The sequence below is a fragment of the Macaca fascicularis genome, chromosome 6 (assembly GCF_037993035.2).
Source record: "Macaca fascicularis isolate 582-1 chromosome 6, T2T-MFA8v1.1".
NCBI classification, from domain to species: domain Eukaryota; kingdom Metazoa; phylum Chordata; class Mammalia; order Primates; family Cercopithecidae; genus Macaca; species Macaca fascicularis.
Genome location: NC_088380.1, coordinates 33008954 through 33023148, shown reverse-complemented (window position 1 = coordinate 33023148; position 14195 = coordinate 33008954). Strand labels below are relative to the sequence as shown.

Sequence of the window (14195 nt, the reverse complement as noted above, 5' to 3'; positions counted from 1 at the left end):
ATGAACCTTAGCGAAAAATGTCATTGAGATTGAATTAGAGTTCTAGATGTATACATAAGAAGGAAAAGAATAAGTTGATTCAGCTTTTGGGGGCCAAGATTGCAGTCCTGGCTCTGCCACTAAGTTTGTAACCTTGGGCAATTTAGAGACCTGAACTTCTTTGGGCTTTTATTTCCTCGCTTTTCTGTAACAAGGACTTGCCTAAATAATTGAGGCTTAGACTGCTTGGTGGAGCTATTTCAGGCCACCGCAGATAATGAAAGGAAAGTCCCATCCAGCTCTGAAATTGTATGATGAACATATAATTTTATGCTAATTATTTGTCAGTTTACAACTGTCTTTTAAGAGGCAGTTTTAAAAAAGAGAGTTTGAGACCAGCCTGGGCAACATGGCAAAATCCCATCTTTACCAAAAATATAAAAAATGAGCTAGGCATGGTGGCAGGCACCTGTGGTCCCAGCTACTCAGGAGTCTAAGGTGGGAGGATCACATAAGCCTGGGAGGCAGAGATTGCAGTGACCCAAGATTGTGCCACTGCACTCAAGCCTGTGTAACAGAGTGAGACACATCTCAAAAATAAATAAATAAATGTATGAGAGAGGAACCATTTGGTCCTACTCACGAAATGTCTAGTTGTTCTTACTAATTTCCTCTCATTTTAATTAACTGCCTTCCTCAATCATCCGCATTCACAATGATTTTTAATATATAATTTCAGTATTTTATTGGCTAATATTACTATAATACTATTTTTGCTTGCAAGTGTGTACAATATTGGCCCTTATGTATTTTAAATAAGCTTTCTTTTAGGGGTCATGGATTCTAATACAGATTCTATGTCAAAACGTATTCTGAATTAGAAAAGTCAGTTTTATAAACATAGCTGTTTGTAAAGAATCTTGTTACCATACAGTAACTTTTCCTTTCTTCTAATGATACAGGCACATCTCCCCCGCCTCATCTTAACCCTGTGACTAAATATAATTTCTTTATGAAATGATCACCGTGTATTATCCTCTGTCCAACATTTATATAAGCAACAAAAGATAAATTTTTAAAACTGAAAACCGTTGCCTTATATTATGGCTATGTATGAAGGTACTTTGTAACTCAGTGTTAGATACTATTCTTGATAAACAAGATACAGAGAACCATAAATATGTCACATATACAAGGAATGCCACATGCCCTTTTTCAATTTAAATTTGTTTTGGTCTCATTTTTAAACGAGTATTAGAGATTTCTTGAGAATTGAATAATCTTAAATTATGTATAAAGAAAATTAGTGAAGCAAAATGTTTGCTTTTTATTTGAAACAGACTTATAAAGAACATTTAGAAGGACAGAAACATAAAAAAAAAGAAGCTGCATTGAAAGCCTCACAAAATACCAGCAGCAGCAACAATTCTACTCGTGGGACTCAAAATCAGCTACGTTGTGAGCTCTGCGATGTGTCTTGTACAGGAGCAGATGCATATGCTGCCCACATTCGTGGTGCTAAGCATCAGAAAGTAGGTGTTTTTTTCCCACACACCCTTATGTCTTGATTCTGTTATCTTTTACTTTTTCAAAGGGAGTTAGGTAAAGGTAACTTCAAATTTTGAAAACTTTTAAGTGCATTATAAGCCTTGCTTATGTGCTAATAATACCTAAAGGTGACATCAAATAATCATTGCTAAAAGAGGGAAAGACTGGAGACCTTTCTTTAAATTGAACTAAACCATTTATTTCACTAACTGGGAATTGTCATGTGATTATTTTTAATGTAGCCAAGTCTGTTCATCTTTCTCTGCCTCCGTTTCCTCACCTAATAGTAGATGGAATATGTATCCATATTTGCTTCACAGAGATTACCTTGAAAGTAATGAGTTTTGTATATGTGTGTATATACAAAAACATATAGCAGAAAAAATACAACAAAGAAAAGCATGGTTTAGATTTTCATTTTATAATGTTCCAGGCAGACTTTTCAAAATCTACTATTTGAGTTTCCTGACAAATAAGTGTGCTTTTGTTTTATAGGTGGTTAAGTTACACACAAAACTTGGTAAACCCATTCCGTCAACAGAACCAAACGTTGTTAGCCAAGCTGCTTCTTCAACAGCTGTATCTGCTTCAAAGCCGACTGCCTCTCCTTCAAGCATTGCAGCAAACAATTGTACTGTGAATACATCATCAATTGCAACATCTTCAATGAAGGGTCTTACGACTACAGGAAACTCGTCTCTTAATAGCACATCTAACACTAAAGTATCAGCAGTGCCTACGAATATGGCTGCCAAGAAAACATCTACCCCCAAAATAAATTTTGTTGGCAAGTACTGATATTCTCTGTCCCTGCTGACTCTGTCAAAGTGGTGTTTCTCTATTGCAGCACTAACGCTTCTGCCTGTGTTCTTGGACCTGTCTCCTCCCTTCTCTCTGGGACCTTGTTTCTTCATATATCTGCCTCGTGTGTGTGTATTTTTAATATTTAGTCTATCGTCTACTGGTTTCTTCCCTTCAGTCATACAGATACATCTGTGTCTTAATCTAGTCATTTAAAAAAAAAAAGATCTGCACACACAAAGACCCTTTCCCATTTCTGTAATCTTAAAGTAACCTGATTGATTTTTTTGTTTGTTTGTTTAATTTTTGAGACAGAGCCCCCACTCTGTCACCAAGGCTGGAGTGCAGTAGCATGATCTTGGCTCACTGCAGCCTCAATCTCCAGGGCTCAAGTGATCCGCCCACCTCAGCCTCGTGAGTAGCTGTGACTATAGGCGTGCACCACCACACACAGCCAATTTTTTTTTTTTTTTGGTAGAGATGAGGTTTCACTATGTAGCCCAGACTGATCTCGAATTCTCCTGAGCTCAAGTGAGCTGCCCGCCTCAACTTCCAAAGTGCTTGGGTTATAAGCATGTACCACAACCCATGGCCCTGATTCTTTGTCTGCTTCTGTACTTCCTGCCCAATCCTCAGTCTGCTGTAGTGTTTCTACTCTACCTTTTTCTGAAGGTGCTTTCAGTAGTCACCAAAAACCTAATTGCCAATCCAGTGGCCAGTTTTCAGTTTCATCCTAGTGTCTCTCCTAATACTTGACACAGTTGACTGCTGTACCTTTAGGCTTAAGATACATCTCTGTCTCTCAATTATATGTCCACCCACCACTTTCTCAGTTTTTGTTATTGGTTCTCCTGCCTATGTGTTCATTAAATGGTAGTGTTACTAAGATTATAACCCTGGCCCGCGTCTCACTGTTTGCCAGTCTTAATGGGTGATCTCATTCATTCCCATGTGGGCAGTGACTTTTAAATCTTTCCGGTGAATTCAAAACCCCCACCTGAGTTGGACAGCCACATTTTAAATATTCCCTGGTCATCTTCTGTATGGCTGTGTAGATGCCTCCCGGTGTGTCTCATTCTAACCCATTAATTCATGAGAAGAGTACCATGAAATAATGTCATAAAATTGTCGATTTCTCAAGTGGAAAATTCACTAACATTATTTCTTCGTATTTATTGCCTCCTCCAGCTGTTTACCTAGTCGTCTTGTTTCTATCTCTATAGTATTTCTACAAAACCTGTCTTTTTCATTGCCATTACCTTGTTTTTTAGGCCTTAAAAGTCTCCTTGGAGCTTTATTTCTTACTGTACCCAATCTCAACATATTCTCCACACTCTTGTTATTTTATTAAAATACGTGTCTATTGTGTTAGTCTTCAGCTCAGCAGCCTTCCACTGTGATAGGATAAAATCTGTAGTCCTTATTTGTCATATAAGGCCCATCATTACCTGACCCGTGCCTACCTTTCCAGCCTCATAACTCATCCCTTCTACCTATGTAGTAATTCATATTGAATTACTGGCTCTTCCTTGAGTTTAGCGTAGCCTTTTTCACACCATGTTGCTGTGCTTTTATGTACATGCTATTTTTTTCTTTTTAAACATCGTTCTTTTCTTTCTGACCAGTTCATATTCATTCTTCTTTCAAATCCCAGTTCAAATATCACACCCTTTGTGAAACCTTTCCTTACTGGATCATGTAAAAGGGCGGTGGCTCCTTTCTTCTAAATTTCCACAGTATTCAGTCCATACTTATTGTAGTGCTTATCACATTGTATTATCGTTATTTGTATTGTCCCGTAAATTGGGCACTTGAAAGGCAGCTACATTGTCTTCTCTTTGCTGTATTACCAGAACTTAGTGCAGTATCCAGATTGTCATAGATACTTAAGAATATTTTTGAAAGAAAAGTTTAAAAGTAGGAGATTCACAATTAACATGGTATTCTCTTAGACAGTTACTTGAAGTGTTAAGTTTAATTGATGATAAAAATGAAAACTATCATTTATAGTCACTTCTGCATCAGTTTCTGAGGTTCTTCATACGTTCAGTTTAGAACAATAATAGAAAATCTTTTGTAAATAACTCTTAGTGTAAATTCATGTCTCATTTCAGTAGACAGTAAGTTAGAGGAAATAAACAATGATAAAACCTAAATTGGTTCTATTTCCTTCCCTAGTGGGAAACTTTATTTGGACTAAGTTTGCAAAGAGATCTAATCATTGAACTTACCTTTTTTTAATTTTTCTAAATTATAGGGCATGACCTAGACATTACCCCCGACTTTTTTTGGAGACAGGGTCTGTCCAGGTCTGGAGTGCAGTAATGCGATCTCAGCTCACTGCAACCTCTGCCTCTTAGGCTCAAGCAGTCCTCCCACCTCAGCCCCACAAGTAGCTAGGACTACAGGCGTGCACCATTGCGTCCAGCTAATTTTTGTAGTGACCAGGTTTTCCTTGTTGCCCAGGCTGGTCTCAAACTTCTGGGCTCAAACTCCTGGGCTCAAGTGATCCTCCTACCTCTGCCTCCCACAGTGCTGGGATTATAGGGCATAAGTCACCACACCCAACTGGAAGTTAGCATTTTTTAAAGGAATAAATACTACTCATTTCAGTCACTTGCCAAGAAACTCGGGCTACAAACATGAATTAGGCTTAGTCCTTACCATTTCAGGTACTTGCTATTCATTTTGAGGGGGGATGAGGAAGGTGTTGGGTGTTCCAAGATGGAAAAGAGAAAAATTCAGAAATGTATTTCACTAATAGGGTAAAAAAAGCCAAGTAGTTTATGTAGTTCTTCAAAATTCTCATCTGTTGTATGTCATATAGGAGTTTTGACTATTAGCAGAAAAGAACTTTATCTGAAGTTTTCGTCTTATCAGGTTTATGTTTATACGAAATTAAAATTTGTTATAACTTTTTGATGCTTTTCTAGGTGGTAATAAGCTGCAGTCAACAGGAAATAAAACAGAAGACATAAAAGGAACTGAATGTGTTAAAAGTACTCCTGTCACTTCTGCTGTGCAGATTCCTGAAGTAAAGCAAGACACAGTGTCAGAACCAGTCACACCTGCATCTCTTGCTGCCTTACAGAGTGATGTGCAGCCAGTGGGCCATGATTATGTGGAGGAGGTAATTGATTTGAGAATACCATTGCTGTGAAATTGGATAAAGGGAAGAAGTGCGTTACAAGTGTGTGTTACACGTAAAAGTGAATATACTTTATTTTAGATTTAGCTTACTTAATGAAAGGATATTAAAGGAATCTTTGTTACAAGAAAGTATGTCCTTTAAGCCTGGCTAAGTGACATCACAATGATTTTTTTTGCTAACTTTTGTATTATTTTCCCTGTATATTGTCACTGTGGTGTGTAAAGTAACTTTCTATTTACTAGCAAGCATTCTTGTAATACATCCTTCAACTATCATAAAAGTTTAAAAGTTCTGAGAAGCAAAAATGTTGATGAAGAGAACCAATACATTTATTTTTGAATAGTCAGTTTTGTGATAAAATTAAGTTTGCTGATTTAACAGAATATATTCATTTGGTTTCTCAAGTGGAGTAGAAGACTGTTGCTGTTTTACAGTTAAAGTAAACTCAGTAAAATAAAGGAGTGAAGGGATATCAGAGCAGACTGGATAAATACCTGCTGTTAGCAGAAAGACATACAGTGGCATATGACTACTATTTACTTTGACTTTAGAGCATATATATCTTTTGAGCTTCAGTGTCGATATCTATAAAATTGGAATATTCCTTAACAAAGTTGTGAAGAGTAGATGCCATGGTATCTGGCATCTAGGAGGGGTTTTGTTTTTGTTTTTGTTTTTTGTTTGTTTGTTTTGAGACTTGTCGCTCAGGCTGGAGTGCAGTGACACAGTCATGGCTCACTGCGCCTCTACCTCCTGGGTTCAAGCAACTCTCCTGCCTCAGCCTCCCAAGTAGCTGGGATTACAGGTGCATGCCACCACCCCCAGCTGATTTTTGTGTTTTTTTTTTAGTTGGTGGGGTTTCACTATGTTGGCCAGGCTGGTCTTGAACTCCTGACCTCATGATCCACCCTCCCCAGCCTCCCAAAGTGCTGTGATTACAGGCGTGAGCCGCTGCACCTGGCCTAGTAGGTTTTAAATAAATATTTGTTCTTGCATCCTTTTTCCTATCAAGAAAAATTATATATTGATGGCCAGGCACTATGGCTCACACCTGTAATTGTTGCACTTTGGGAGGCCAAGGTGGGTGGATCACTTGAGGCCAGGAGTTCAAGGCCAGTGGTTGTGCACCCCTGTAATCCTAACTACTCAGGAGGCTGAGGCACAAGAATCACTTGAACCTGGGAGATGGAGGTTGCAGTGAGCCGAGATCACACAACTGTACTCCAACCTGGGCGACAGAGTGAGACTCTGTATCACAAAAAAGAAAAGAAAACAAGAAAAAGAAAAATTGTATATTGAATTGTTTACAAGGTGGACAGCTGGGTTATGGAATTTATAAGTAGTTCAGAAATAATTCTGACTTTTAAGTTTCATCTCTTACAGGAGTAAGATTTGGTTATCTCAAAAAAGCTCTCAACCAAAACACCTTAATTTTTTATGATACTGTTTAATCCTAAACTTCAGAGAATTACACTCAGAACATTTCTTAAAGCTTGCACAATTTGAACTTAATATTCATAATAGAGTTCATAGTAAGACTCAGGTTTACTTGTCCTCCTATAACTGTTCAGTTAGAAAAAAATTCATGTTAATTTTCCATAAAGTTACATACTATAAAACCTTGGGCTTTGAGAAATTTTGTATACCAAAATAATGCTATTAATCATCTTTATCTTCATTTTCAAGAACAGTACTTGGCCAGCAGCAGTTATTCAGTAACTATTAGAAAATTTAAGGCATCTGGCTACATTTAAATGTGAATGCTTACATATAGACAAAAATATTAAATTGAAAGATAGTTATAAGAGCCAATATATGCTACCACATCTTGCATACTAAAATTCCAACTTTTCATTCCCATTTCTACAGTTTCTATGCTTTTAAAAAGTAATAGGCCAGGCGCGGTGGCTCATGCCTGTAATCCCAGCACTTTGGGAGGCCAAGGTGAGCCGATCACGAGGTCAGGAGTTTGAGACCAGCCTGGCCAACATAGTGAAACCCTGTCTCTACTAAAAATAAAAAAAAAATTAGCTGGGCATGGTGGTGCATGCCTGTAATCCCAGCTACTCGGGTGGCTGAGGCGGGAGAATCGCTTGAACCCAGGAGGCTGAGGTTGCAGTGAGCTGAGATCAAACCACTGCACTCCAGCATGGGTGACAGAGCAAGACTCCGTCTTGCGGAAAAAAAAGTAGTAGACATTGCCACTTCTTTCTAACTGTGTACAGCTTCATCAAATAATATGTGGGGGTTTATGAATGATACCATCTTCAACTATGACATTCCTGTTTTGATTCTTGAATTTTTTTTCCATGCCAAGGTACGAAACGATGAAGGAAAAGTAATTCGCTTCCATTGTAAATTATGTGAGTGCAGCTTTAATGATCCCAATGCTAAGGAGATGCACTTAAAAGGGCGAAGACACAGACTTCAATATAAAGTGAGTAAAATTTAAGCTATTACCTTCTTTAAAAAAAGAAAAAAAAAGAGCATTTTATATGCAAAATAAAGCATCTAAACACAACTTGCCAAGTCCATGATGTCCCATTCTAAGATTAGCATGTCATGTTGACAGACTCAGATGGATGTTTGGTTTTTATTTATCCATTTTTATACTTAAATAAGCATAACATTCTCATCAGTTTTAGTAATTGTGGCAAAACTGAAGCATTGCCTGGACCAAGCAATCATATAAAGATAATTAATTCACATAAAATGTTTGAAAAAAGTCTCAACTCTTTATCTACCTTCTTCATCTTGGTAGAATTCCCATCAAAATGAACTTCGAGATGAGTTGATATGTTGGAAAATCCCTTCACTTATCTTAGCATAGGAATTCTTCATTGAATACACTTCAGATGTTAAGATAAATCAAATACTGTATTTGAAGTTTTTTTTTTTATTTTGAGACGGAGTCTCGCTCTGTAGCCAAGGCTGGAGTGCAGTGGCATGATCTCGGCTCACTGCAGCCTCTGCCTCCTGGGTCCCTGTTCAGGCAATTCTTCTGCTTCAGCCTCCCGAGTAGCTGGGATTTACAGGCATGTGCCCCCAGGCCCAGCTAATTTTTGTATTTTTAGTAGAGATGGGGTTTCGCCATGTTGGCCAGTTTAGCTTGAACTCCTGACCTCATGATCCACCCTCCTTGGCCTCCCAAAGTGCTGGGATTACATGCGTGAGCCACTGTGCCCGGCCTGTATTTGAAGTTTTTAACTAGGCTGGATTAATGTACTAGATCCATGTTTTCTGTTTTAAACACAGAGGAGGTGAAAATTAAAACATTGTAAAAGGGTAGTGCTTAAATATGAAAAGAAACTTTTTAACCCCAACATAGACATTTAGAGTCATCTGTTTATAAACAGTTACAGTTGACCCTTGAACAACATGGAGGGCAGGGACCCCTCATGCAGTCATAAATTTGCCTATAACTTTTTTTTTTTTTTTTTTGAGATGGGGCCTTGCTCTGATGCCCAGGCTGGAGTACAGTGACATGAACATGGCTTACTGCAACCTCCCGGGCTCCAGGGATCCTCCCACCGCAGCCTCCCAAGTAGCTGGGACTACAGGCACGTGCCACCATGCCTGGCTAACTTTTGTATTTTTCTAGAGAGGAGGTTTCACAATGTTGGCCAGGCTAGTCTCAAACTCCTGGCCTCAAGTGATCTGCCTGCCTTGGCCTCCCAAAGTGCTGGGATTCCAGGCTGCTTATAACTTTTGACTCCCTAAAAACTTCTAAAAACCTACTGTTGACCAGAAGCCTTACTGATAAAGTTATTGTTATATTAATACATATTTGGTATGTCATGTGTATCTCATGTGTACTGTATTCTTAAAGTAAGCTAGAGAAAAGAAAATGTTATTAAGAAAATCAGTGAAAAAATATATTTACTATTCATTAACTGGAAGTGGGTCATCATATAAAGGTCTTCATCCTCATCATCATCAAGTTGAGTAGGCTGAGGAAGAAGAGGGTTGGTCTTACTCTCTCAGGGGAGGCAGAGGCAGAAGAAACTCAGCAGCATAGATGTAAGTGTACTCATACACTTCAAACCCTTGTTGTTCAAGTGTTAAATGTAAAGTAAAATTAAATATCCATTAGTCTTTCTAAGGATTTCATGACTTTTTGTTTGTCAGCACTAAGTTATATGATTTTTATTAATGTATTTTGAATCTTTGATTCACCTTAATTATATTGATTTTACTCTGTAGTGAAACTAAAACTGAAACTAAAAGCCTCCATGATTAAAGAATATGTGTAATTGTATGATTAAAAATACACGTAGATTGTTTCGGGGCTGCTATTTTTTTAATGTCTTATTTGTATTAATAGAAAAAAGTAAATCCAGATTTGCAAGTAGAAGTAAAGCCTAGTATTCGAGCAAGAAAGATTCAAGAAGAGAAAATGAGGAAGCAAATGCAGAAGGAGGAGTACTGGCGAAGGCGAGAAGAAGAGGAGCGTTGGAGAATGGAAATGAGGTAATACGTTTAACTTTTGATAGCCTCGTAAGTGGTTCAACCTTTCTTAAAAACTTAGCCATTCTGGGGATATGACTCCCATTCAAAGCAATCCAGATTTATTTACTTTCAATTTTCACTCAAGAAAGATCCTAGGTCTGGGAAGACATACATTAAAATTGTTACTGGCTATACTAATATTTTACTGTGACCTTGGTATTAGAGTTACATGTTTAATTGGCATCTTTTATAAATTAAACATATGAAGAAATATTTCATTTTATAAGTAAGTGCCTCGGTTTCAAACAAGCAAAACAGACATACGTTACCTGATAGAAATATAAGATTTGATAGATTCTACACATTAATAATGTCCATTAAGAAACTTTAGTGGCTATAGGGAAGGAGAATTGAGAAAACATATTTCAAATATTTGTTTTTATATATATATACACATATTAAAAGATATAAAATAAATGTTAAGTTTTATTGAAATATATCTTCTAAACTTATACAGTTACAGAGTTGTGCAACAATCACCACAATCAATTTAAGACAGTTCATCACCCTCAAAAGAAATCACAAACCCATTAACAATAATTCTCCATGTGTCCCCCATACCTAGTATCTCCCCCAGCCCCAGCCCTAGACAACCTCTACCCTTTCTGTCTCTGTAGATTTGCCTATTCTGGAGGTTTCATATAAATGGAGTCATATTAGGTTAATGCAAAAGTAATCGCGGTTTGTGCCAAATGGCGATTTGAATTAATAAATTCATTTGGTACAAACTGCGATTACTTTTGCATCAGCTTAATGCAGTCTTTTGTGTCTGGCATCGTTCACTTAGCATAATGTTTTCATGGTTCATCCAGATCGTGGCATGTATCAGTATTCCATTTTCTTTTATGACTAAGTGATGCTGAATAATACATCCTTATGTACCACATTTTGTGTTTTTGTTCATTAGTTGATGGACATGCAACTTGTTTCCACATTTTGGCTATTATGAATATTGCCACTGTGAATATTTTTGTACAACTTTTAAAATACAGTTTTAGCAGAAACATACCGTATACATATTTTCATAATCCACTTTTTTCATTTACATATCTTCAACTTTAAATTTGGATTTTGTTTTTCATGAGGACATAGTATTTTTTGTGCATATGTAAAATTTTCTTTATAACCAATCCTTGTTGTTATTGTTTAGATATTTAGGTAGTTTCCAGTATTTCCTTATTATAATTATTAATATATTGACCCTCCTTGAGGCAGTTTTTTGTTTCTTTCACCAAGTATGTGAACCTATTGAGGCGATATCAGTGCATACATTATTGTTAGTTGCTGCTGATAATAGAATATTGGAAATAGAAATGTTTGAAGGATACTCACCTGTCTGCCTATACTGGGTAGCATAACTCAGTGGTTCTCAAACTTTTTGGTCTCAGGATCCTTTATCCTCAGTTATCAAGGACTCCAAAGAGTCCTTATGTGGGTTGTATCTGTCAAGACTTACTGTATTAAAAATTAAAACTGGCTGGGCACAGTTACTCATGCCTGTAATCCCAGCATTTTGGGAGGGTGAAGCGGGTGGGTCACCTGAGGTCGGGAGTTCAAGACCAGCCTGACCAACATGGAGAAATTCCCGTCTCTACTAAAAATACAAAATTAGCCAGCCGTGGTGGTGCATGCCTGTAATCCCAGCTACTCAGGAAGCTGAGGCAGGAGACTCGCTTGAACCCAGGAGGAGGAGGTTGTGGTGAGGCGAGATCACGCCATTGTACTCCAGCCTGGGCAACAAGAGCGAAACTCCGTCTCAAAAAAACAAAATTAAAAACTAAGAAATTTAAATATTTATTAATTCATTTTAAAATGACGTTTTATTTTTTGAAATATGGTTACATGTATATTTGTTTAAATATTACATGAAATAAATCAAGAAAATACAGTAAAAAAATTAATAACTATTTCTTCCACAGAATAGTAGAAAGAGTTACGCTGTTTTCCATTTTTATACATCTCTTTAATGTCTAGTTTTAGAGAAGGCAGCAAGATTCTCATGTTTGCTTTTGTGTTCATATGTGGTGAATAACACATGTTGCCTCTGGATAATTTCACTGTACACTTTGAGAATGAAAAAGCAAATACGTGTCTTAGTATTTATTATGAAAATATGAAAATAATTTTTTTTAAAAAAAACAGAGTCTCACTCTTGCCCAGGCTGGAGTGCAATGGCACGATCTTGGCTCACTGCACCCTCTACCTCCTGGGTTTAAGTGATTCTCTTGCCTCAGCCTCCCAAGTAGTTGGGATTACAGGCACCTGCCACCACACCTGGCTGATTTTTTGCATTTTTAGTAGGGATGGGGTTTCACCAGGTTGACCAGGCTGGTCTCAAACTCCTAGCCTCAAGTGATCTGCCCGCCTCGGTCTCCCAAAGTGCTGGAATTACGTGTATGAGCCACCACGCCTGGCCTTATTGTAAAAATAATTTCAACCCCATGGATCTCCTGAAAGGGTCTCAGGGACCACTGGAGCCCTGGATCGCACCTAGAGAACCCCTGCTACAGCTTAATAAAATCTCTACCAATTAAATGTGATAGCCGTTTTGTTTCACTTTGAATTGTTTTCATGCTTGGCTGTTTATACTTCTTTTGTGGTAAATTGCTTGTTTTTTTCTTACCTGTTGATTTGTACAGACATTTCTTACATTGTTATTAATCCTTTTTTATGGGTTACCTTTAAATAGTTTTTACTATTATGTATGTGTTGGTTTTGATTTTTATACATTTATCAGTTTTGTCCTTTATGAAGTTTCTGCCTTTGTAACATATTGGAAATTCTCCTCTATAGCTAGATTATACAGTGCTTTCCTCTTTCACCGATAATATCAACTATTTATTAAGCATCCACAATGTGCCAGGAACTGTATTAGGTAGTAAGCACAAATTGGTAAACAATGGATAAAGGTCCCTGCCCTCATTTGACTTAAACGTTGTTAGCAACAACAGTAAACTATTAGAAACTGGAATGCATAGGATTTTCCAGAACCTTTAAGCTATTTTATTCATTTTTTCCTCAAAACCTAAATAGCATAGATAGAAGAATGGTTTCTGTCAGTCCATAGTTGGTTGATCCTAAAAAGCACTGCTGGCTGGGCACGGTGGCTCACTGCCTGTAATCCCAGCACTTCGGGAGGCCAAGGCAGGCAATCACTTGAGCCCAGGAGTTTGAGACCAGCCTAGGCAACATGCAAGACCCCATCTCTACAAAAAATAGGAAAATTAGCCAGGCATGGTGGTGCACGCCTGTATTCCTATCTGCTTGGGAGGCTGAGGTGGGAGGATCACCTAATCGTGGGAGGTCAAGGCTGTAGAGACCGGTGATCATGCCACTCACTGCACTGGGCAACAGAGTGGGACTCTGCCAATTTAAGAAAGAAAAAAAAAAAGCACTGCTTATTCCCAACCTGAGGAAATTGGTAGTTTCTTTAATGGTAGTCAGGAAGCACACTTGTTTCTTCTGTTTTAACGGATTACTTTGTAGTCAAACCTTAACCTAATTGTTAACAGAATTTGCTGTAGACACATGGTTTCCCTTGGGAATTATTGGTATCCTAGTTTGAAGTTGAAAGTGAGGAAAGAACTGGAAGGGCAGAGGGGAGGAGATTGTAAAAAAAAAAAAAAAAAAAAAAAAAGAATAGATTCTACAAATGTTGGTCAGTAAAGAAGAGGCTATACACTAGCTCCTCACATTCTGAGTTCAGCTCAGAGGTGTTACATTTAGTATGCATAGTATTTTGTAATCTGAACCAGCAATCATGAAGTTTCACAAAAATCCTGGTGACCTCAGCAATACAGCCTGTACAGCAGTCCCCCCTTGTCCAAGGGGGTTACGTTCCAAGACCTCCAGTGGATACCGAAAATCACACGTTGTACCAAACCCTGAATATACTGTATGTTTTCCATCTGATAACAGTGATAGCGGCCGGGCGCGGTGGCTCAAGCCTGTAATCCCAGCACTTTGGGAGGCCGAGACGGGTGGATCACGAGGTCAGGAGATCGAGACCATCCTGGCTAACACAGTGAAACCCCGTCTCTACTAAAAAATACAAAAAAACTAGCCGGGCGAGGTGGCGGGCGCCTGTAGTCCCAGCTACTCGGGAGGCTGAGGCAGGAGAATGGCCTGAACTCGGGAGGCGGAGCTTGCAGTGAGCTGAGATCCGGCCACTGCACTCCAGCAAGGGGGACAGAGTGAGACTCCGTCT

General features: G+C 38.2%; 1 protein-coding gene across 9 annotated transcripts in view; it reads left to right on the top strand.

Annotated features, from left to right (window-relative positions):
* The window catches only part of ZFR (zinc finger RNA binding protein), an 87928-nt gene that overhangs the window by 38369 nt on the left and 35364 nt on the right, over positions 1-14195 (top strand). For 5 of the 9 annotated variants that reach the window (XR_010587328.1, XR_010587327.2, XM_045393575.2 and 2 more), the window contains 5 exons: positions 1320-1511; positions 2023-2314; positions 5262-5458; positions 7797-7916; positions 9804-9949. Coding sequence is in view for 6 of the 9 variants with exons in the window: in XM_045393575.2 (XP_045249510.1) it covers positions 1320-1511; positions 2023-2314; positions 5262-5458; positions 7797-7916; positions 9804-9949 (947 nt within the window). In the remaining 3 variants the exon portion in view is untranslated. The remainder of the gene's footprint in view (positions 1-1319; positions 1512-2022; positions 2315-5261; positions 5459-7796; positions 7917-9803; positions 9950-14195) is intronic. The other 4 variants (XR_012413607.1, XM_073993269.1, XM_073993268.1 and 1 more) reach the window with 1 other exon arrangement.